Source organism: Ranitomeya variabilis, chromosome 1 (genome assembly GCF_051348905.1).
Source record: "Ranitomeya variabilis isolate aRanVar5 chromosome 1, aRanVar5.hap1, whole genome shotgun sequence".
In the NCBI taxonomy this organism is placed as follows: Eukaryota; Metazoa; Chordata; class Amphibia; order Anura; family Dendrobatidae; genus Ranitomeya; species Ranitomeya variabilis.
The window spans coordinates 1,105,303,970-1,105,330,373 of record NC_135232.1 but is presented as its reverse complement, the minus strand read 5'-3'; the positions used below and the strand labels follow the sequence as shown (position 1 = coordinate 1,105,330,373).

The 26,404-nt window shown below is 42.9% G+C and overlaps 1 protein-coding gene across 5 annotated transcripts in view; it reads left to right on the top strand.

Moving 5' to 3' along the window:
• Positions 1 to 290: 290 nt before the first annotated feature.
• The window catches only part of NSG1 (neuronal vesicle trafficking associated 1), an 85,128-nt gene continuing 59,014 nt past the window's right edge, over positions 291 to 26,404 (top strand). For all 5 annotated transcript variants that reach the window (XR_013220107.1, XR_013220109.1, XR_013220106.1 and 2 more), the window contains exons 1-3: positions 291 to 615; positions 994 to 1,144; positions 24,754 to 24,870. Coding sequence is in view for 1 of the 5 variants with exons in the window: in XM_077280135.1 (XP_077136250.1) it covers positions 1,016 to 1,144; positions 24,754 to 24,870 (246 nt within the window). In the remaining 4 variants the exon portion in view is untranslated. The remainder of the gene's footprint in view (positions 616 to 993; positions 1,145 to 24,753; positions 24,871 to 26,404) is intronic.

Sequence of the window (26,404 nt, the reverse complement as noted above, 5' to 3'; positions counted from 1 at the left end):
TAAGGTCTCATGCACATGGTGGCATCATGGACCTGTATATAGGCCCATTCTGTAGCTTTGTGTGCCTCCAATTTTATACACAGGCGCATAGTGAATAAGTCAGAGGAACAGCAAACAATGAGGTGGGCGCAAAACAATTGGAAATCATGATGTCCGTTTACTCTACGCCTTATTGGGACCTATTGATTTCACCTCCTCATTCGACAGCCTCGACCACAGCAGTCCTGAAAGAGTTAACCGTGATTGATTATTCCACAATATTAACACCCAGAGCTCAGGCAGGACCTGGGTAGAAGGTGCTTGAGATGGGGATGGGATGATGGTTTGCACCAGTTACAAGGGAGGGACGGGAGGAGGAGGGGAGGAGGAGTTGATGGTGGCCTCCAGGGGGCTTCTTTGTGTTGGATTCAGCGGCAGCCTCTAAGCTGCAAACCCATGGGTCCATGCAAATCTAGCTATCAGTAAGTGTCAAGCCCAGCAGCACCCTGTCTCCAGCTCTCATCTGCAGCTGTCCACACAAAGACCCTCAATAAGCTGTAGAGCAACCTAGAAAAGCCCCCACCCTACGGATAAAGAAGAAGGTGACCAGCAGGTATCTCATCCCATCCTCCTCTGGTGAGTAAAGCATCTTATTTTTTTATCCACGTTATCAATAGACGATATCTTGGAGGCCATCAGTTGCAATCTGTCCTGATGATAAAAAGGCTTTTGCATTATTAAACAGTAGCAATCTGCATTATTTCCTGATGGGGATGATGGTCAGGGTGGGATTACGTCTGGCGCAGCAGCCAAAAGGGGCAACGTTATCCTCTATCCTCCCAGAATATCTTGGAAGCAGTTTTCCCCCTCCTCTCCATCTCCTCGTTCCTTTTCTTTTGAGTTACTGCTTTTGTTCGGCATCTGGGGGGGGGCTCCTCGTTACTGGAAGTCATTGTACCCATCCCTGGTGGCGTTGCCTTTTGCTGAGACTTTACGCTTTGATTTGCTTCGTAGGGGCGCGGAATAGTTCAACAGAATGGTGAAGCTGGGCAATAATTTTACCGAGAAGGGGACAAAGCCTCCGATCTGTGAAGATGGATTTGACACCATCCCATTGATGACCCCTCTGGATGTCAATCAGCTGCAGTTCCCACCCCCAGACAAGGTACGTACAGAAGAGGGGGCAACACAGAAAGGTGGGCTCCAGCAGGTGCAGCTCACCCATCCTTCCTTATTACACTTGGTCCGGTAGACAATGGGCGCCCGGCTGGGGTGGTACATTGGGTGTCTTATTTTTTATTTTATTTTTGCAGAAAAATCCGCGTCAGCCAAATGTTTGCTCGAAGTCAATAGAAAAAAATACAAATCGCAGGACAAACGTTTCGCTTTCTTTGTTGCTTTTGTGGCTTTTTACCAATTTTTTAAAACCCCAAAATTCTAGGTAAAGAGTACTTTTAATCTATATAATCCTATAGGGTAAAAAAAAATGCAAAAATACCTGAAAAAATACAATGAAAAGCCTTTACATCTTCTTCCAGTGTTGTTTCTTCTTTCTTGCGTCATGTTATTAGATGCAAGGGATCTTAGAATAAATGATCTGGCTCCATGTTACCTAATCTCCAGATCTGAGATTATAGTCATATGCCTTCACAATTGATGTCAATTTACGAGCTGAAACCATTGTTAATAGGGTTAATATCCAGCTTTACACAGACCCTGAATGACATCTATCTGCAACGTTATATTCCCCTTTCTTCTTTTTTTTCTACGCTCGTGTGATTGATTACTGTGGTCCTGTCATCCCAGTCATGTTTGGACCCAGGTTGGGGAGTGCTGCAGTGCTTGGAATTATGTGTGTGTGGGGGGGGGAGGGTGTTACATTTCTTTATTGTTAATAGTTTATGCACTTATCTTTATTATGCAAATGTTTCCATTTAAGTCAAAACATAGTTGTTCCTATTAAACTAATAGTTTATTTTAGTGTTTTAAGAAAAAAAAAATCATATAGTTTTTTTTATTATCATTATTTTTGTAATTAATAAAAAAATGTAATCATAAAAAATATACACATATAATATATACAAAATAATATTAATATTTTTTAGAATTCATTCAAAACTAAATTTTATTTTTTTAAATAAAAATGTTAATAATATTATACATATATAATATCTAAAATAATAATAATTTTTTTTATTTATTTTAAAAATGTATGTATTATTAATATATTAATATGATTAATAGTTGTATAATTCATTTTTTTTAAAGAAAAATATATACATAATTTGTTTTATTATTTTAAATTATTATTTTTTTATTTTTTTTTTTACAAAGCAAGTGCCCCTGCTGTAACCCCCTTATAGGTGTTCGCCATATTTCCCATCTTATTTTTAACCTTTAGACTTTATCTACATTTGCTGTGTAGGTAAATACAATCTATGGTTCTCTGTTATCAGCCTAAATTCATTCCATTGGATTAAATTGACTGGAATATAAAAATCAGTAAATGTTATTATTACATTAGTTATTAAAATACAGATAAAAATGTAAAAGGAGTACTAATCATGATGACAGTGAAAGTGCAATTTTTTTTTTGTTGATTCGTACTCCTTTGGAATTTTTTATCAATATTTATTATGAATAATGGATAAAATGGAGTATTTTACAATCGGCCTTGATTTTTGTAGGTGTTACGTGATTAGCTTTGTAAGTACGGAATATTATTCTAGGAGCCAAATTCAGACTTTGGCCTTTGTAGGTGTTGATTAGTGACTGGAAGCCTAGAAAATCCCTTCCCCTCCATAATTACCTCCAGGAATCATTACATCCATGTGACAGATATTAACATGTCGTGGTATAACGCAGCATTCCTATACGTTTCCGATTATTGCCCCTGTGACTTTGTGCCCATCATCAGTCCTGGCTCGTATGTGTCTCTACTGCACCATGATAATAATATTAATAATATATAATCTTCCGGATATTGCAGCTGGATGCAGTAGGGGCCGGCCGGCGTCCTTATTTATAAAGCTGGTGATGTCACCCAGTGGTCTCATCATCGCCGATCATCCATTTATAGATACAGTGTCCAGCTACAGATGTCACAGAGCTCAGATTAGGTAATGCACTTTAACCAGCAGTCCTATGTAAACCCACAGAACGCTCACTGTGCTGCATTGACAACATGAGCTCTGCTACATCTGTTGAATTCGGTGAGTCATGATGGTAAAGGAAATGCTGCCGTACAGAGGAGGATGATGATGATGATGACATATTATTTCTAATAAATATTATATTTTTAATGGAAACGTGTTCAGAATATGTGTAATCCACAGCCGTGCTATGAGTGTAGACGCAGGATGCTATCTAATGGTGGAGATCCTTGAGGAGCTCGTCTCACAAGGACTACCTATATCTAAGTAGATATTGACCTGCCGATCAGATGATCGATGAAGGCCCGCAGATGTGAAAGCTTCCGGCGATCAGTTGTGACTGATGGCAATCCTTGAAATGAATGGCCAACTGTACCATACCAGGATGGTCCAGGGCTATCAAAACAAGAGGCAGCTTTTATGTTAGGCTGTCCTCTCTGGCTCGTAGATGGTGGTCCCATACCAGAGACCCACTTCTATGAAGTCTACAGATCCTCCATAGCAGTGGCGTAACTAGAGTCCGATGGGCCCTAGTGTAAAATGTGGACCTTGGCCTCCATCTTCATAGTGGTCACATGTATTAGCCATTGTTCTAAATTCTATAAAGACAATCATATTGTCCCCTTGTCATAGTGTAATAATGTCCTTCATCCTGTACTAATCTATCCCATGATGTGTCCCTTGCAGTAATAATGTCCACAATCCTGTGCCCCTTGCAGTAATAATGTCTATCAACCTGTTCCCCTTCCAGTCAGAATGCTCCCCATCCTGGACCCCTTTCAGTAACAATATCCAACATCCTTGCTCCTTCCTGGTGTAATGTACTCATTCTGGCCAGCTTTATTGTATAATATCACCCACCCTGGGTCTCTTCCTGTAATAATGTTCCCATCCTGTTCCCCTTCCAGTAACAATGTGCCCCATCCTCGACCCCTTCCAGTAATAAAGTCCAACATCCTTGTGCCTTCCTGGTATAATGTCCTCATCCTGGCCACCTTTATTGTATAATATCACCCATCCTGGGTCCCTTCCTGTAATAATGTCCCCATTTTGTTCTCCTTCCAGTAACAATGTTCCCCATCCTGGACCCCATCAAGTAATAATGTCCAGCATCATTTCTCTTTCCTGGTATAATGTCCTCATCCTGGCCACCTTTATTGTATAATGTCACCCATCCTGGGCCCTTTTCCTTTAATATGTAATATGCGGTGCCTGTGACTGACACACTGAAGTCAGCAGCCAGTCTCTGAATGACTAGTGGCTTGAATTGCGGTGAAGGGACCAGGTGGGTTTCTGTGCATCAATATACTACAGCTGAATGTGTGTCCTCGAATGCACATCCAGGTGAAATAGTCGCTGAGATCGGCAGGCCCCCTCAGACACGAGCCCAATCACAGTCTCACCCTCAGCGACCGCGATCGTTATGTCCTTGCTCCCTAGAGGTCTACTATATTTATAAAAATGTATAAACCCCCCGATATCACCCAGATATGTAGGCGTGGGTACTACTAATGGTTGTCTAATAGAATCTAATTAGTTTAAGTTCTTGCATTCCGCTCTTAGAGGCCACGTTCACACGGTCAGTATTTGGTGAGTATTTTACCTCAGTATTTGTAGCCAAAACCAGGTGAGGAACAATCAGAGGAAAAGTATAATAGAAACATATGCACCACTTCTGTATTTATCACCCACTCCTGGTTTTGGCTTACAAATTCTGAGGTAAAAAACTGACCAAATACTGAACACGTGAACGTGGCCTTAATATTCTACTCTTTCCAAGAGATCATGCATCAAATATTCAATTCCTAAACTAATGGCAGCCACTGCTGAGCCAATAATGATCACCTAGCTTACTGATGCCACCTCCTGCTCTTCATTTGCTCTGTCAGTACTTTTAGTTCAAGCATTCTATTTGTGAAATGTGAGTTTTAAGATTAACAGTATGGTAAAGGAGTTTTCCGGTACAGTTTGTTTGAAAAAAAAAGTATATATGTGTGCTTTACTCACCCTCCTCAGGTCCAGCGCTGAGGCTCCACCATTGTTCTCTGGGTCTGTTATTGTCTGCAGTGCTGACATCACGTTGACAGCGCTGTAGCGAATCTGCAAGCTCAGCAGCTGTAAGCAGCTCCTGCCGTCTGCTCGGGCGGCCGCCGAGCTCAGTTATTGGCTGCAGTGCCGTCAATGTGACGTCAGTGCCGGAGACAATAACAGCCACCGAGAGCAGCGATGGCGCCTCAGTGCTGGACGATGGAGGGCGAGTATAAAATGGATGGTTTGTTTTTTAAAAACAAACTGCAGGGGTATTCCAAACCTGGAAATCCCCTTTAAGGGTATGTGCACATGATATCTTTTAACCCCTTAACGCCGTTGCCATTTTCCTTTTTTTTTGGTTTTCATTTTTTCCTCCTCTTCTTCCAAGAGTGATAACTCTTTTATTTTTCCATCAATATGGCCGTATGAGGGCGTGTATTTTTGCGGGACGAGTTGTACTTTTGAATGACACCGTTGATTTTACCATTTAGTGAATTTAAAAACGGGGAGGAAAAAAAATTCAAGTGCGATGAAATTGTAATTCCACAGGAGATTCACAATGACAAGCATTGGGGTCTTGTACAGACGCCTGTCTGTAACAACTAACCATCGGTGCCCTGATCACGTGATGGAGGGATTTTTGCCGCACTTTTTGCCGACGTGCGATAATTTCCGTGTTAACTGGTTAACAGCCCCTGGTGGAGCTCAAATCCACCCATGGCTGTTATAGCATTGAATCAGCTGTCATGTGTTGAGAAAGCTGCAGACTCAGAGCCGGAGCCAGCACCAAAGTCGGGGACATGATGTATGATGTTTATAGACATCATATGTTGCGAAGGGGTTAAACTCAGGCAAAAATCGCTGAGTTTTTAAAGCAGAAGGAAACTTTGGCTTTTTTTTCTGGAGCGCCTTTTCTTTATTTTTTTCAGTCATTTCCTGAGCTTTTTTTTCGACGATTTAAATTGACGAAGACTTTTGGGAGGGTTTTTCCATGGTTTTTGTGAAAATCTTTTTTTACTGTCTTTTTCCGGGTGTTTTTTTTCACTCCAATGAATAATGAAAAAAACGCTCTAGGTTTTATGAGCAAAAACAGTGACAAAACACTTCAAAAGGCATCTGAGCTTTTCCCTTGACTTGTAAGATAAAGAACAGAGCATATTCTGAATACAAGAATGGACACGTCACTTCTTTTAATAGTTTGGCGTTTTTAGAAACGGGGTAAAAGTGGGCCCCCTTACATCTTGGGCTCCTGGGCGACTGCACATGTTGTACTAGTCAGGGATGTGGAGTCGGTAAGCCAAGCCTCCGACTCCTCAATTTCCATGACACCGACTCCACCAAAATGGGCTCCGACTCCAACTCCACGACTCCGACTCCACAGGCCTGGTACCAGTGATATGTCCACTCCCGGCTACACCCCTAGCTCTTGTTCTGGAGGATCGGCCTCAGCCATTTCTCTGAAAGCCTGTCATGTATTACCAGGTCTCCATTTTTCAATATGGTCAGTTCCAGCTTCCACGGTTGATCTATGGAGGTTCCTAAAAATGTAACAGTTATCAGAAGATCATCAGGTGGCTCCAATTTACCAATGGGCATTGCCCGAAGAAGAGCGAGCTGCACAAAACGGGGGAATTTATGTTACAGGCATTTTTTATTATTTATATCTATTTGTTAGATGTTATTATTATTTGTTTTTAGCTTTATTATTTTTTAAGCAGGATTGGATTAAATTCTTTAAGGCCTTGTTCCTACTTGCGCCGTAAAGAAACACAGTTGTGTGATTGCGCGCAGAATCAAAGCTAAAAAAAAATGCATGAAAAAAACGCTCTTCAAATCTGCACCAAAACCACTATTATTAAAGGGTAAAATGCATAACAAAAAATGCAGCAAAAAAACGCACTCAACAGAAAAGATTGTTAATACATATTCTGAAAATATAATATAGAAAATATTTGGATCAAAAGCAACATAAAAAAGCGCAGCATTTATGCTATGTGTGAACAAGGCTTAAAGGGATATAACCTGTATCCTATTTAGTCTATGGGGCTGTTTACATATCTGGCAATTTTGGGGAAAAAATTATTTTCGTAGTGCTGTCTGCTTTTCGATGGAAGATTTGGAAACCTGCATCTTTTTTTCCATGTTTTTTTTTTTCATTACGAGAAAAACAAATGTGATACCGATAGTAAAAATGACAAAAAATAAAAGGATGAGAATCAAATCGAGCAGACTAATGAAAAACAGCTCTTTTATTATGGTAAAAAAATAAATGAGGCCTAACTTTTGCGGCATTGCAGTCTATGCGACTCAGAGAACAGGGGCCCAGGACTCCCGCTAGGTGGTGGTCCCATGGGCTCCTATCTCAAAGTTGTATCATGGTTTTCCTTTATTAAAGTCAAAAATAAGATTTTCACCATTATAAGCTACATATGAAAGCATTAGTATGTCGTCGTGTCTTTGTTGCCCATAGCAACCAATCACAGGTTAGCTTTTACTTGATAAACTGCTCTGAGAAAATGAAAGCTGTGCTGTGATTGGTCGATATGGAGAACAAAAGACATCTTTAAGACAGCCTTCTTCTTCAATAGGGCCCAATGTTTCAGGGCTTTTGAGGGATGGGTACACACATAGTAAAGGACCGGGCTGTGTAATTAATGAGCCTTTTGTCACCCTCTCTCTAATTTATCTTAACCAAGCTAATCGAGTGAAATGAATAATGGCAGTCAATCAGCCTGGTCTCCTGTACTATATCTTCTCCTTATATACAGAGGACCTACATTACTAATCAATACCCGTACTTCAGTTCTGTCATATGACAAATTGCTGCATAAATGGAACATATTTTGTGCCCAAATCTGCACGGCACTGTTCAGAAATTCAGACTTGCCGTCTCCAAAAGAGGAGCTGATTTGCGGCTTCAGATGTATAGATGGGGGCTACATACAAACTGCATGTAAAATGATGTTACATGTAAGTTACATATACACAGAGGGGAAGCTAGGGGTTAAATTCAGGGGCGGAGGCAAAACTTCTGAGTGGGCCACTAACCAGATAACCCGGATTACAACTATAGTGACGCACCCTAAGGGCTCATTTCCACTTGCGAGACATACGTCCGTGTCTCGCAGGTTAAAACCCTCTTCTGGTGCCGGCACTTGGGAGCGGAGCGTGTTGCTGTGCGTCTGCACGCTCCACTCTGGTGTGCCGGCGCCAGAAAAGGGTTTTAACCTGCGAGACATGGACGTATGTCTCGCAAGTGGAAATGAGCCCTAATAGTGGATGTAGGAGAACCTCAGCAGTTGACCGCACCATTTTACTAAAAAAAAAATAAATCTCTATACAAAGACCAACACTGATATCACCGCCATATGGTGACCACACAGTGGTAGATACTAGTGCTGCAGATCATGTAATAGATTACAGTACAGTTACACTACAGTGACTCCCAGTTGACATTCTTTCTGATTTGAGTCGTTCACTTTTCCCGTCTTTTCCATCTGACCCAGACCGACATGTCAACTTCTCCAGCCAGGACTCGTTTGAATTACATCAAAGACACATATGACTTTTCACATTTCTAGTACCGTCTCATCTGTCCCCCACCTGCACAAACCCCTCATCCTGCTGATACTCCAATACTGAGCCGCTGCTGCTGTATGTGTCCTTATTACTCCACCCACTGTGTGGTACTGTGTGCCCTCAAATTTTCCTCCTACTGGAGCCCTAGCTTCCCCTTTCATTTCACTAATAAAGTATGAACTCCCCATAGCCTTCCATACAGTATAATGCACTCCCCATAGTCCGCCATAAAGAATAATGCATTCCCTATAGTCCTCAATACAGTATAATGTACTCCCCATAGTCCTCCATACAGTATAATGCACTCTCCATAGTCTTCCATACAGTTTAATGAACTCCCCATAGTCTTCCATACAGTATAATGAACTCCCATAGTCTTCCATACAGTATAATGCATTCCCCATAGTCTTCCATACAGTATAATGCACTCCCTTTAGACCTTCATAAAGTATAATGCACTCCCCAAAGTCCTCCATACAGTATAATGAACTCCCCATAGTCATCCATACAGTATAATGCATTCCCCATAGTCTTCCATACAGTACAATGCATTCCCTTTAGAACTTCATACAGTATAATGCACTCCTCATAGTCTTCCATACAGTTTAATGAACTCCCCATAGTCTTCCATACAGTATAATAAACTCCCATAGTCTTCCATACAGTATAATGCATTCCCCATAGTCTTCCATACAGTATAATGCACTCCCTTTAGACCTTCATACAGTATAATGAACTCCCCATAGTCATCCATACAGTATAATGCATTCCCCATAGTCTTCCATACAGTATAATGCATTCCCCATAGTCCTCCATACAGTAGAATGCACTCCCTTTAGAACTTCATAAAGTATAATGCACTCCTCAAAGTCCTCCATATAGTATAATGAACTCCCCATAGTCTTCCATACAGTATAATGAACTTCCCGTAGTCTTCTATACAGTATAATGCACTCTTCAGACTTTCATAAAGTATAATGCACTCCTAAAAGTCCTCCATACAGTATAATGAACTTCCCTTAGCCCTCTACAGTGAGCGCTATGAAGCACACATGCAGCAGGCGCCATGTAGTTACGTAATGGCGCAAGCTGAACTGAGATGTCAGACACCGAGGAAGAATGATGGGAGAGGAAGCGTCAGCTGGCACTTCCATCTTTCAACATTACTTTCAACTGTATCAGCATCCAAGATGCCGATACAGTTGAACTTGCAATGACGGGGCGGAGGGTCTGTTACCAGCATCCCCTGGCTCAAGGGCCCAATAGCAGCCGTGTGGCCTGCCACCACTGGTGGCAGTGCAGGGAGATCGAGTCTCCCTGCTTTGTCTCAGAGTTTAGCTGTATCGGTGCGCTGCACACATTGATACAGTTTAAGTTAGCATAGCTCCAGGTGGGCCCCTCAGAGCGCGGGGCCCTGAGCGACAGCACCCTCTATCACCCGTTAGCTATGCTACTGTATATTTGTTATACTTCACAGAAACTACATATAGATGAGATGACATTCAGCCTTTATACACATAGTGCTTGACTCAACATTTTAAAAAAATGTAAAACTCTTTTATATTTTTGTTGACTTTTTTTGTACCCAATTCCTCAAAATGGTGACCTTGGTTCAAAAATTTTGAACACAATTAGCAATACTCTTATTTTTGTTTGCAACCATTGTTTCTTGATATATTTTTTTAGAGCAAAAAGTTGCATGATCTTCTAAAATATTGCAATTTAGGCTCTAATAATGACAAGTGTATATAAAAAAAAATCACTCCAAAAGGTGTGCAGTAGATTTTGTGCAAACAATTTATGAATTAGCTGCAACCCTCTGAAAAAAAAAAAAACTATGCCCACTTTGGCGAACATTTAAAAAAAAGGAAAACACATAAAATAGTCTTTAAAAAGGGCACAAATTAAAAGAATTTGGCACAAATTAAAAACTTGCTTAAAACACCAAAGAGTATACAAAAAAGATACAAGTGCAATTATGAATTGGGTCCAAAATGCTACATACAAGCTACAGATGTAAACCAATACTGCAAAGGTGTGACAAACGGTAAAGCTCATAAGTATAGCAATAAATATTAAGCTTAGTGCACAAATAGCCAATATGTATAGATACATAGCTACATAGAAGTGTTGCTACAGCCAGGGCCGTATTTAGAGTTTCTGCCGCCCTAGGCACTTTTAGTGCTGCCTCCCCCATTGGTGAGTATGACACTATCGGCAGTGACTTTGGCAAAAATCGCTGATGTGAAAGTTGCCTTTTGCAGCAGATCCAGCAGTTTTTCCGCATCTGCCGCGTAATGGATCACTTACGGCAACACTGCGTTCGGCCTCATTCATTCCTTATGGGACTTGGGTACATGTGCGGTCCTTGCGGTTTTGCCGCGATCCGGCAATTGATGTACTTGCAGAAATAGAAAAAAAAGGCTGCTAGCAGTGTTTTTTTTGTCTCACCGCAAGTGCAAAACCGCAAGTACCGCACATGTCCGCAAATAGCCATCACTACCTGTCCCTGCACCTTGCTAGCTCATCCCTAACCATCCCTCTCTGACCTAAAACTACACTATAAAGCTTTAGAAAAACAATTTATTACCTGACATATTCCTACGATAATGAGGGCTCCAGGCTACAGCGTAGACTGGGATGGGCAGTCTCCGGGTCTCCATTCTCTCTGTGCACACCCTCAGTCCCTGCCTCACTGCCTGTGCAAAGACATCCCTCCACCAGACCCGGTAATCGCCGCTCGCAGTTGCATACCGGCAGAGGTGTGTCTAGGGTTTCTGGCACCCGGGGCAAGAATTCATTTTGCCCCCCCCAGCACACATGTGATTTGCACACTTAAGGTACCGTCACACTAGGCGATATCGCCAGCAATCCGTGACGTTGCAGCGACCTGGATGGCGATATCGCTGTATTTGACACGCAGCAGCGATCTGGATCCCGCTGTGAAATTGCTGGTCGCTGCTAGAAGGTCTGCACATTATTTGGTCGCTAGGTCGCCGTGTATCGCCGTGTTTGACAGCAAAAGCAAGGATACCAGCGATATTTTACACTGGTAACCAGGGTAAACATCGGGTTACTAAGCGCAGGGCCGCGCTTAGTAACCCGATGTTTACCCTGGTTACCAGCGTAAAAGTTAAAAAAACAAACAGTACATACTCACCTGCGCGTCCCCCAGCCTCTGCTTCCTGACACTAAAGCGCCGGCCCTAAACTGAAAGTGAAAGCAACAGCGGTGACGTCACCGCTGTGCTGTTAGGGCCGGAGCTCAGTCAGCGTCAGGATGCAGAGGCTGGGGGACGCGCAGGTGAGCATGTACTGTTTGTTTTTTTAACTTTTACGCTGGTAACCAGGGTAAACATCGGGTTACTAAGCGCGGCCCTGCGCTTAGCAACCCGATGTTTACCCTGGTTACCCGGGGACCTCGGCATCGCTGGTCGCTGGAGAGCGGTCTGTGTGACAGCTCTCCAGCGACCACACAGCGACGCTGCAGCGATCGGCATTGCTGTCGCTATCGCTGCAGCGTCGCTTAGTGTGACGGTACCTTTAGTCACGTGCCCACGAGCTCCTCTCTCTAATGCTCTCAATGTTCAGTGAAAAGCAGAGAAGCAGAAGAGAAGCTCGTTGTCACAGGACCATAAGTATGGAAGTCGCATATGAGTGACGTGTCCATGTGACGACTACTGGAACCTGCAGAGCTGAATCCTGACATCGCAGCTTCTGAATTCTCACACCGCATGCACTGCACACTTTTAGGATTCTCCCTTAGGCTTCTTTCACACTAGCGTCGTGCACTGCACGTCGCTATGCGTCGTTTTGTAGAAAAAACGCATCCTGCAAAAGTGCTTGCAGGATGCGTTTTTTCTCCATTGACTTGCATTAGCGACGCAGTGCGACGCATTGCCCCACGTCGCAACCGTCGTGCGACGGTTGCGTCGTGTTGTGTCGGACCGTCGCCACCAAAAAAGTTGCTTGTAACATTTTTTGGTGCGTCGTTCCCGTCTTTTCCGACCGCGCATGCGTGGCTGGAACTCCGCCCCCGCCTCCCCGCACCTCACAATGGGGCTGCGGATACGTTGAAAAACAGCATCCGCTGCCCCCGTTGTGCGGCGCATTCACTGCTAGCGTCGGTACGTCACAACGACGCAATTCGTCGTGCGTCGTCTGACGCTAGTGTGAAAGTAGCCTTACTGGTGGACAGTCATGTCAGCACAAGCATGCGATTTGTATACTTCTGACCACATTCCGACAAGACGTGCCCGGCCTCGCTCAGTTCATTTTCATAGAGTGAGGCCACACATGTCTAGTCAGCATGTGACCACATGTATGTAAATCACCAGCACGAGAGAATCCTGACAGCGTGCAGTGTGCACTGTGAGAAGTCAGAAGTCTGCAGTCACAAAGAATGACTGCAGACTCATTACAAACCTGGACATCCCCTTTAATGCTCCTAACATAAATAAAAACATGAGTTAGTTAGTATCACAAATAACATTTACATCCAGGTACCTTATAGATGACGTCGTCTCTGGAGCCGTTCTCCTTCTTTTCTTCATCTTGTCCAGACCCCATGATGAGTTTTCTCATCCACAGCCGTCTCTGCAGACTTCCATCTTCTCCGCTTTTCTGCAGAAAATCTCCACATGATGCCCTTAAAGATACAAGTGTCATTATAATGCCCCTGAATAAAAAAATGCCCCATGCTCTTCACACTGTCCTCTCACACTGTGTCCCCCTATAGGGCTCAGTATTTATACTGTACTTCATACTGTCCCCTCCTAGCTGTGCCCTTACACTGCCCCCACTACTCAGTTTCTATTCTGTGCCCACTCACTTTTCTCCCCACATACATCCATTCCTCCATACAGTTTCCTCATACATGCCCATCGTTCCCCAGTACTGTTTCTTTTTTTTTTTTTTTTTTTTATATAGCGCTAACATATTCCGCAGCGCTTTACAAGTTGCACACATTATCGTCGCTGTCCCTGTTGGGGCTCACAATCTAAATTCCCTATCAGTATGTCTTTGGAATGTGGGAGGAAACCGGAGTACCCGGAGGAAACCCACGCAAACACGGAGAGAACATACAAACTCCTTGCAGATGTTGTCCATAGTGGGGCTTGAACCCAGGACTCCAGCGCTGCAAGACTGCTGTGCTATCCACTGCGCCACCATGCTGCCCCTGTTCCCCCATTCCCCCATACTGTTTTCTCATACATGCCCCTCGTTCCCCAGTACTGTTTCCTCATACATGACCCTCATTCCCCTGTATTGTTTCCCCATCTCCCCCTTTACTCTTCATTTTGTGTCCTCAAATCTCCCGCACATATTAAATCCCCCCATCCCCACTAATTTCCCCACACACATTAAATCCCCCCATCCCCACTCCAATTCTCCCCACACATAATAAATCCCCCTATCCTCACTCAAATTGTCCCCACACAATAAATCCCTCCATCCCCACTTCAATTGTCCCCCTGTGCACTTAATCTTTGGTGTCTTCAGCTCCACTGGAGCACTTACCACCAGTGTTCGCCTCTGCAGTGCGAGTGAGTGACGTCGGCAGCATGTTCACATGATCTGATCACGCTGCTAACGTCGCTCTGACCTGGCAGTCAGAGCCTCAATTGTACTCACTTCTGTAAGATGCGAGTACAATTGATCCCTGGGCAGGGGCAGACACTGGCACTGCTTCCCCCCCTCCCATCTTATCTTGTATGCATGGCTCTGCTTCCCCCCCTCCCATTTTGTATGCATGGCTCTGCTTCACCTCCATCTTGTATGCATGGCTCTGCAGCCCCCCTCTCCCATCTTGTATGCATGGCTCTGCTTCCCCCCCTCCCATCTTGTAGCATGGCTCTGCTTCCCCCCTCCCATCTTGTATGTATGGCTCTGCAGCCCCCCTCTCCCATCTTGTATGCATGCCTCTGCAGCCCCCCTCTCCCATCTTGTATGCATGCCTCTGCAGCCCCCCTCTCCCATCTTGTATGCGTGGCTCTGCAGCACCCCCTCTCCCATCTTGTATGCGTGGCTCTGCAGCCCCCCCTCCCATCTTGTATGCGTGGCTGTGCAGCCCCCCCTCCCGTCTTGTATGCGTGGCTCTGCAGCCCCCCTCCCATCTTGTATGCGTGCCTCTGCAGCCCCACTCCCATCTTGTATGCGTGCCTCTGCAGCCCCCCTCCCATCTTGTATGCGTGCCTCTGCAGCCCCCCTCCCATCTTGCATGCGTGCCTCTGCAGCCCCCGTCCTCCCTCATCCTCCTCCCCTGTCATACTCACCATTCTCACACCGGCGCACCGCGCCGAAAGTCCCTGCATCTTGGTCCCGGGGCTGAAGCTTCTCCCTGAGTGAGCGGTCACGTGGTACCGCTCATTAAGGTCATGAATATGCATTAATATTCCGGCGCTGAGACCATTGGAGTTGCAGGTACCGCTGGAGCTGAGGAGGGCGAGTATGATGAGTTCAAGGAGGCGGGGGAGGTAGGCGGGGGGCTGGCGGTGATCCCGATCCTTATAATTAAAAAAAGAAAACCTTGCTCAGGTGCCGCCCCCTGCATCCTGCCGCCCCAGGCACCTGCCCTCAAGTGCCTAGTGACAAATACGGCCCTGGTTACAGTGCTAACCACTGAGTCAACGTGAAACATACAAACCACATTTAAAGAAATATTTAGGCTTTTAGACATGCACTCCACATAGATGGTCAGGCTTAGACTGGCATGTAGTGAAACCCCCAGGTGGACCCATAGGGAAGGAGTAGGTTCGCCAGCCCATCTACAAGATACACTTGATGCCCTATATATAGACAATGGCAACATCTCATCATTTATTTAGCAAACTACCATTTTCTTATATAAAAGCTCAGGCCGAGATGACATAAAAGAATAGTAGCAGATTATATAATATCCTCCATCCCCGGGCTTTGCCATCACAACAGCGCCTCAGGGGCACTCTTCATCTTGCAGCTTCTTGCCACTACTTGTGATCTGTTCTTATGCGGGCGTGTATCCCCTGTTCTAAAGGTTGTCCGACAGTTAATTTTTTTTTTTTATTCATGGATTGATTAAAAATGCTAATCAGAGGCATACTTACCTTCTAGTGCCCCCACGGATCCAGCGCAGGCCACTGCTTTATCTGACAGTCACAGCACTGTCAGAGCCAGTAAATGTCTGCTGCGGTCAAGTGGCTTTTACCATCAGTTTGGCGTGCTTTTTTTATTTCAAGCATTTCTTACCCAACGAATAAGAAAATAAGTCCTTGAATGGAGTAAGATATGTGGCGAGACGCACGGAGGCGCACGTCACTTGTCAGACACCTGGTTCATGCGCACCTCCTAATGAACCAGGAGCGTCTGACTTGAATAAGCCCCCTTATCAAGACCGGTGATGTTTATGCCTTTGGGGGCGTTCATTTAAACTGTCAGGTTGGGTTGACAGACTCCCTATACTAACTGTTTACACAGGATGATGTGCTGCCGAAAACGATAATTTTTAAGCTCGCCTAAAAATTATTGAACCCTATGAGCGAGCATTTTATTAAATTGTCGGATGATGGCTGTCTGTTTATAGGGGCTGATAGGAACAAGCAAACTCTTGTTTGCTTATTACTGGCCCATCTGAATGGTTCTTTAAAATCCCAAAAAAACAAAAACGGAAGTCAATGTCATATTACTATATAAACAAATAAACTTTATTAAATATTTAAAAACAAGACATCCGAGAGTTAAAAGATATTTCTAACACTGGAGACAACATATGCAAATAAACCGCACAATACCCATCATGTAGCACATGTCATATAAATATGTATACATTAAAATATATACAGGTGCATGGAAAGCCTATTTTGATTATATTTATCCCCTTTTGTGTTGCTGTAATTCTAGATATAGAAATAAATTACTCACAAATATTGAGATATCCCAACAGTGAACAGCAATAAACACTCCTATGGAAGTATTGTGGTGGCACACGTAATATAAAGTGCATAGTGCCCAGCTCTTACCACCACATGACCTCCATAGCAAAAGCACAATTACCTATAAGGGAATCCTCTTACTAGCCAACAGTCTTATTGGCCCCATACACCTATGCTGCATATATAGGGTGTAAGTATTAAACAAAAATAATGAAACTGCGTTACATAACCTGTATGTGCGGTCCTGAGCCCCAACGCGCGTTTCGCGTTAGCTTCGTCCGGGGACATTCACTATGCACTTTATATTACGTGTGCCACCACAACACTTCCATAGGAGTGTTTATTGCTGTTCACTGTTGGGATATCTCAATATTTGTGAGTAATTTATTTCTATATCTAGAATTACAGCAACACAAAAGGGGATAAATATAATCAAAATAGGCTTTCCATGCACCTGTATATATTTTAATGTATACATATTTATATGACATGTGCTACATGATGGGTATTGTGCGGTTTATTTGCATATGTTGTCTCCAGTGTTAGAAATATCTTTTAACTCTCGGATGTCTTGTTTTTAAATATTTAATAAAGTTTATTTGTTTATATAGTAATATGACGTTGACTTCCGTTTTTGTTTTTTTTTTATTTTGCTGACTTGATGGAAGTGTCATATATATAGGCCAGTAGTTCTATATATGAAAATTTGAATGGTTCTTTAGACTAGACGATCTAATCACGACTACAGTGCATATCACTACTGCAGCCAATCACTGCGCTCTGTCGATATTGACCACACGAGCCACTGAGCTCAGTGACTGGCTGCAGTGCTGATGTCATAACGTCACCACTGCAGCCAAAACACAGAGAACGGAGCAACAGTGGGGATCCGGCGCTGGACCCAGGGAGGGTGAATGCTATCTGTGCTAGTTGTTTTACAATTTACATGTGAACACATCCATTTTAGAATTGGAATATTGGAATAGCCACTTATTGTCAAAGTCTGGATAGTATTCAAATGGAATTGTTCACATCCGGTAAAACAAAATTATTTGTAGTGGCGAGGATTTAGAATAAAATCAGATGTAGACGCCACCATACACAGCACAACCCCTAATTTACCTTTTCAGATCTGCAGAAACAGTGCCCAGGTCCAGCTATCCCCATGATAACACCCCTGAATCCCTCGAAAATGTTAGGCTCATGGCAGAATGTTCCCAGTGAAGCTAAATAGTGTCGGTACATCGATGCCACACAGTGCACAGTAATACCCCATCCAGGGCTGTGGAGTCGGTAAGCCGACACCATTAAAATGGGCTCCGACTCCGACTCCACAACTCCAACTCCACAGCCTTCACAGGGCTGTGGAGTTGGTAAGCCAAACCTCCGACTCCTCAATTTCTATGACACCGACTCCAACTCCACCAAAATGGGCTCCGACTCCACGACTCTGACCCCACAACCCTGACCCCATCATAACACATAATGGGCTCCGACTCCACAGCCCTGACCCCATCATAACACATAGTGCCGATACCATGGTGCTACAAAAAGAACTACCACATAGTGACCATATGAATGAGCCAGGCAGAGTGCCCTTATAGTTCATCCACTGCCCTCCACCTATACATATATAAGGAGCAGCACATGTAACTACCTGTTCCTGCTCCAATCTCTACAGTCCAACACTAGAACTGATCTCTACTGTCACATCAGATGTGTGGTCTTCAGGGAGACGGTCAGGAATCCAGGATTCTCTTGTGCTTTCATACTGCTTTCTGGCACCAGTTCAATGATCCTGTCGGGGCTTAAGTCTGAACCCCCCTCAAAATGGGATTCTGGCGCATGCGCCGACCGGGCCATAAACTATAATCGTGTTCACATTTTCGGGCATATATGCCTACTGAAAAGAGATACCCAGACGCAGTCTACTACGTTCAAGTGTCTGTCTCCAGTAGGCGTTCACGCCCCAAAATGATGCACGACAAAGCACACGTTCGCTCTGCCGGCACCAATAGAGTTTATGGTCTCATCGACGCATAAGCCCAAACCCTGTTTTGCAGGTGGTTTGGACGTGAGCCTCGATGGGACCAACAAACGGGTGACAGAACACAGTGTGAAAGCACTTCATCCTCCATATGTATTTATTGGGAGTAGAAAAGTCAGGAGCCTCAGGGAAAAGACTGCTGCTGAGTCACCAATGGCAATATAGGAGTTCTGCACTAATATTTATGGCATAATGTTAATAACGTGTGATCAGTGTGGATCCGATTAATTCCTGGAATCCTTGCCATTCACATTATTAAAGGTGGCTCTGCACTTAGATCACGCTGCTCACTGGAGTATACTTGGCTGATATTTCCTGGGTACTACAGTTCACTCTTCAGCTTTGCCGATTGTACAGGGACAGAATCAGCAGAGTTATCTCATTATCAATGTAGGGCCCTTACTGTTAAGGGAATCTGTAAGTAGGATCAGACGTCTAATCAAATGATTTCTTGATATTTGGATTCGAAGTCTAATTCCAGAGAAATACACCTTTTTCTTAATATGTGAATGAGCTGTTAAGAGCTATGGGCCGGACATAGATCTCACTGAAAATCTGCCTCCAGAGCTTATTTTAAATGAAAGGACATTATCAGTGTGAGACATGTAGAGGAGGAGAGCAGTCTTATTATTTAAAATAATCTCTGGAGGCAGATTCTCATGGAGATCTGTGTCAGGCCCATAGATCTTAACAGCTCATTTACATATTAAGAATTTCTATGGAATAAGACATCAGATCGCAGATATCAAGGTATCATGTTACTCAGCTTCCTATGACCTACACGCGCATATAGATGGATTTAGAGGGCTGATCCTAGTGTAATTGTGGTTTCAGGAGAACTTGCAGTGGAATGTCGGTGTCTTCCTCTAGCTCCTCCCTTCTTCTCCCACCCTCTCTCCATAGAATCTTATGGGCACCAACTGTCATTTCCTATTTCAGAAATGGGAAAGTCTGTATTCACTCAAGACAGAATTTACTCACTAATCGTCAGTGAAAAATCACTACAGGTAGAGAAAGAGGCAGATTTCTCTAATAAGATATAATATAAAGTTGCTTATTTTCATGTGTTGTATTGATTTATGAAATTAAAATTAAAATGATAATTACTCTAAACCAGATACAGCAGGTAAACAATATACAAAGGGATCATACACTTTAGATATCTGCTCAATATAAACCTGCTCAGAAACAGCCATCTGTGTATTGAGCCTCATGCTCCCTAGATGAAAACATAAGCAACACGATTTATTACTGTATTTGCTCTTGTTTTGATGTCAATTTTTGGTGTTTTGTTGGAGTTTTTGGTGCTTTGCATTTTTTTTAACCAATATTTTTCTGTCCATTCGTGCCTTTTTTTAAAGTGACTTTTTTACGTGATCATCTCGAGGTTTTATGTATTTGATCACTTCAGGCGAAGTTTAGGGTTTCCTGAAGTTTTCGACTGATTCTTTTGCAAACGTTTTGAAAAGTCTCAAATCTGGGGGCAAATGTACTCCCGTTCCCTCCGCTTCCCCTCAAGTGGTTTTATAGATGCCTAAAACAATGGTTAAAAGTCTGCGACATTTAAACCGAACGTGCTAAAAAGTCAGAGACCGGGTTAAAGTGGAAAAAATAAAAAGCATTTTCGATGTTGCACAGAATCCGTGAAACCCGTGTGCCATTCTGGTAACGCAAAAAAACCATCAGCAAATATCACAAGAAGAAAAACAAAAAGAAACGTGACTCCAAAAATTGTAAATGATGACTCGGAATGAAATCAGCTCCAGAAGTAGATACAAGATGGATTTGCTTTGTAGGGGATTATGTATTCGTTTCACCCTACTGCCAGTGAAAAAAAAATCAATTATATGATCATTTTGCTGCGTCATGTGATTTAAATTTTTTTTTTTATAAATTAAAATGTGATAGATATCGGGCGACGTCAGTGAAGGAGGCAGAAGTGCAGCTCTCTGATAACCCTTATCTACGTGACATGCATCTGGCAGCGCTGGAGTGGAAGGTTGTGTATGGACAAGGCATTGGAGTTTGCAATAAATTGAGCACAATGAAGAAATGTCAAGTCGGGATTGATGGGCTTCAATTTAATATGATTGCTCGGTAATAGACAACGTTGAATTTCTGCTCAGATAACCTCCTCCCGGTGATTGAGTTTGGGCAGAGGTACAATACATTTCCTTCTGTACCAGCTAATATCATGGCATCAATAGATCAAATGCCCGGGTTTTACACTATACGTATGGAGATGTCTATTCAGAGACAGCAGTGCGTAAGAGTTGCAGTACCAGGCACAGCCATAATTGTATGCTTGGCGCTGTGCCTACGTATACAATGAAAGCAAAAGGCAACACCTGCAGCTGGAGCACTTGGGGTCAGACCCCCACTGATCATCATAAAGGACTGGAAAATACTTTGGATTTGGGTTCAATATCTCTGCTTGGTGACATCGAATAGAGACATTCTTAAAGGCATACCTGTTGTGAACTCTATTTTTGGGCTCCCTCTGGTGGTCACAAGTGGTACTGTGTGAGTGCTGTCTTTGGGCTCCCTCTGGTGGCTCTTTGTGTTTTTCTGCAGGTTTGTGGCTGGGATCAGCTGTCTCGTTATCTGGTAGTTGGTTTCCTATTTAGCTCACCTGGACTTTCAGTGGTTGCCTGCTGTCAATGTCTTCAGTGCTATTTTGAGCTCTCCTGCATTCCTTCGTTATCAGTCTCTTCAAGAGAAGCTAAGTTTTTGTTTGTTCATTTTTTGATCATCAGTGTTCATATGTTTCTTGGTTTATTTTTGTTTCTTGTCCAGCTTGCTAATATGTGATTTCCTTGCTTGCTGGTAGCTCTAGGGGGCTGAGTTTCTCCCCTCACACCGTTAGTTGGTGTGGGGGTTCTTGTATTCTCAGCGTGGATATTTTGCATAGGGTTTTTTACTGACCGCACAGTTCCCTATCTGTCTTCTGCTATCTAGTATTAGCGGGCCTCATTTGCTGAATCTGTTTTCATTTCTACGTTTGTATTTTCCCCTTACCTCACCGTTATTATTTGTTGGGGGCTTCCTATATCTTTGGGGTGATTTCTCTGAGGCAAGTGAGGTCTTACTTTCCCTCTAGGAGTAGATAGTTTCTCAGGCTGCGTCGAGACGTCCAGGAATTTAGGCACGTTCACCGGCTACCTTTAGTGTGTTTGGTTAGGATCAGGTTTGCGGTCAGTCCAGTTACCACCTCCCTAGAGCTCGTGTCTATGTTGATTAACTTAGCTAGTCCGTTTTGTGATCCTCAGCCACTAAGGATCATAACACATACCTCTCAACTTTTGAACATGGGAAAGAGGGACAAAGTTTGTAAATTTTAGGCCACGCCTCTGATCACACCCATTCATAATTAGTCACACCCATATCCACATCCCAACCACACCCATTTAGCACTGCCGATCACTGTTTCATATACAATAATTATAAACAAAAAAATATGGCCACACAGTGCCCCATACTGTATAATGGCCACACATGATGCTCCATACTGTATAATGGCCACACATGATGCTCCATACTGTATGATGACCACACATGATGCTCCATACTGTATAATGAACGCACATGATGCTCCATACTGTATAATGACTGCACATGATGCTCCATACTGCATAACGAACGCACATGATGCTCCATACTGTATAATGACCGCACATGATGCTCCATACTGTATAATGACCGCACATGATGCTCCATACTGTATACTGGCTGCACATGATGCTCCATACTGTATAATGACCGCACATGATGCTCCATACTGTATACTGGCTGCACATGATGCTCTATACTGTATAATGACTGCACATGATGCTCCATACTGTATAATAACTGCACATGATGCTCCATACTGTATAATGGCCACACAGTTCTCCATACTGTATAATGATCCCACATGATGCTTAATACTGTATACTGACCCCCCTCCTGTATGCATGGCTCATATTCCCCCCCTGTATGTATGGCTCATATTCACCCCCCCACCCTATGCATGGCTCATATTCACCCCCCCCTCCTGTATGCATGGCTCATATTTCCCCCTCCTGTATGAAGGCAGGCGGGCGGGAGGTGACCCAACTTTTATAAAAAAAAAAACAAAAAAAAACAACAAACCTTGCTCAGGTGCCGCCCCTGCATTGTCCCCGCCCTAGGCACGTATTGCGGGACAACTAATGTCCCGCCCGGGATCGTGGGGCTGACTGTCAAAATCAGGATTTTAGGAGTTCGGCATCCAGGACGGTTGGGAGGTCTGTTTTTACAAAGCTGCAATTAATGTATCAGCTGCAAACACCTGAAAAACAAAATAAAAACAAAAACACCCACAATGATGAACATAAAAAAAAAAAAAGAAACAGGAGACCACATAAAAATTGATGTAAAAAGTCTGTAATTAAAAGAAGTAAAGTCAAAAATGGCAAAAAATACCAAAAAGTAGACAAAGAGAAGGCACAAATGGAATAATTAATTGGGTCTATACTGGTTTACAGTGTTTGCATGATGACAATGGACAATGCTGTTTCAGGTTTTTGCTCCTCATCAGCACAGAGCGGGGCACTCATTGAATTAATCAGATGCAATTCAGAAGGGTGGTGGCTGTCATTGAAGACTTATTTTCAATGCAATGCTATCTATTGGAAATATAAATTTGTATATTTTCCCACATTACTTTGCCTTGAAAACAAGTCTTAATACATAATGGGGTCTCTTCAATGAGTGCCAGTGACCCTTCTCCCTGGGGTGAAATTTAAACACCCTGGGTCCTATTCATTTACGCTTTTTTTGGTCTACTATTTGTGGGGTTTTTCGCCTGTTTTTGATTTGCGCCAAATTCTTCCTTTTAAAAAAAACCCAACAAATTGCAATTTTTTAAATTCTATTATATAATTGTTTTTTTTGAAGTTCTCCAATACGGGTGTGATTTATGTTTTCCAGATGTTTGCAGCCAATTCATCAATCCCCGGCACAATCTTTTTCTTTTTTTTGGTTATTTAATTATTTTTGTGCCACATGGGGAAGTGCTATACCTTTCGGTTAATTGAGATGTTTTGAAAAATACCTGTTTAAGGCAGGTCAACTGTCAACTTCATATATGGATCCATATATCATTTGGAAGTGATACCGTTTCCTGATTGGAGATCACGGATTTGTTGTAGCTTTGGGCAATGGATTCCACTCAACATCTGCATTGAGTTTTAAGGTTCAATATGTTGATAGTGTAAGAAAGCAGCTGGACAGACTCATGGGAGGTATGTGTCACTGAGGTAGCTAGCCTCGGTGATGTAAGTCCCAGGAAAGAAGGCTCCAGTGACAAGAAGTTGCCAAGAGGCCTGGATTCTTGGGTCCTGGTTTTAGGAGCGGTCAGAAATGCTGGGTGGGACTGCCATATCTCATGACAGTTTCCTTTATAGGGACCACTAAGGCAGCTGAGCAGTCTCAGAACTGTCCGTGTGTGGGAGACGGAAGGATCTTTACTGCCGGAGACAGAAGTGGACTGTGTTTTTGTCCAGATGAGCCCGCTCTGATTATTGTGCCTTCATCATAAGAAGTGTTTTGTTTTCTGTTTATCTTGATGCGAAGGAACTGCCATTTTTGTGCTGTCTGCTGTGACTATTTTCTGGACATAATAATGTGCTCACTGTTTTGATACAAGAACTTTATGCCTGTGCATAAGAGTCTACCGGAGAGCTGAACCCCTACAATAGCAATACCTTTTTTTGCCTGTGGTGGACGTGATAATTTTTTTCCCCACCAAATAATCCAACTCTGGATAACTATCCTAATAGAGAAGGAGAACTGAAACTGCTTGCATTTTCTGGGGTCAATGCTAGTTTCGTGTGAATTACTCTATAAAGTTCATCAATTGGATTTTGCAGGTCCATACTGAGCAGTCAAGAGCTCACATCTCTGAATTGATATTATACCCAACCAATCCTTGTCTACTATATTTTATAATCTATGTATCGGCTCAAGAGACTCAACTTTTCGTTGCCTTAATTAACATTTATATTTATTAACTTCAAGTTTTTTATTTCTTCAAGGTTGTGGTGAAAACAAAGACCGAATATGAACGTGATCACAAGAAAGGGAAATTCCGTTCCCCGAAAATTGCTGAATTCACAATCAGTATCAGTGAAGGGGTGTCTGAAAGATTCAAGGTAAGAGATGGATAATGGGGTCACTTGTACTAATCATACATTGTATGCTCCGTAAAAGAGGAGAGTATCCTTTACAATTCTACAGACTTCAGCCAAAAAAATAAACAAAAAGAAAGGGTTGCCTGCTTGTTCAATGCCTGGACAGAGCTTATTCTAATGGCTTTTACGGCAGTAGTGAGCAGTGCAGCTGTGAATCCAGCAATAGGTACAATAAAGCATCTACAACCTACATAGACTTTAATAGAGAGCTATAACCTGTTCCCTCAGGGAGCTGACAGTCTGCCTTGTCTTGACCAAGATGGGAGAGCCATAGTTGCATTTAACTTAAGCGTTTGGAGCTTTCCCATTACATATGGTAAATTATACTGCAAATATAGAGTAAAAGCAACCTATACTGTATATAGGAAAAATTCAAGGATTTACTAAAACAGACACATCACGATAAATTACAGATTCTCAGGCCATAGACAAAAAGCAATTATAAAGATATCTTGGAACAATACACATAAAAAATGAGTTGAAAAGTAACTTAATAGTAAAGCAAATACACACAGCAAAAGTATTCAACCACACAAAAGGACAATATAATGATATATACATGATAGTATTACCCTGTTTTCTGCAGTCGCCTCCAGCTCGGCGTGAACACATACGTCAGCTCCTTAATAGGGCCGTTTTTAGCATTAGCTAATAGGCTTTTAAAGGAAAATGACACATTTCATCGGAAGCCTCCGGACATCTGTGTCATCCGATTTCTGTCCGTCCATTTGTCAGAATCGCACAATTCGCTGCACAAAAGGTTCCCGCTATTGATTTACAGGGGAGGAAAAGGAATCACCGCGTACGGAGATGGCACTTCCTATGTCAGCTGGGGAATGACTAGCTAGAGAGATTTCTTCAATAAAAGTTCATGTAATCTGTAGCCTAGCTAGTCTGTGCTTTATGTGTAGTTGACTACAATCTATTATTCCCTGTTATCAGCTATTTAAGGCCGGGTCAGCCTGACTGTAGGATTCTTCAGTAGGATTTTGCACAAACAATATGGAAAAGAAGCCTATTAATGATTAATACTTTAAATCACATTCACTTGTTGAAAAACTGAAAAATATATACCGTATATACACATCTGTGAGCAAAATTGACAGCTCTTGTGCCACATAAAAAGGACCTTTCGCTGGATTTCATAACCTAAGTGCCTCCTCCAATTGTCGCTGATCCACTGATTTTGGAACAGTTTTTCTTTTTCTTCTGTGCCCCTCCATTCCAAAGTTATGCCGCCATGTAGTAATGGTGCAAATTTTCCTTTCAACTAACTGGGTGTAGAAAACAGAACTTCTCTGTGGGCGGGACGGTGCTTTGATTGGCCAGTGTCAGAGGAAAAAAAAGCAAGCACCCAGAGAGAACTTGTGTGGTACACGCCCAGTTGGTTGAAAGGAAAATTTGCACTATTATTACCAAGGGGTATAATTTTGGAACAAAGGGGCACAGACGAAAAATAAAAAAACGTTCCAGAATCAGTGGAGCACTGACAATT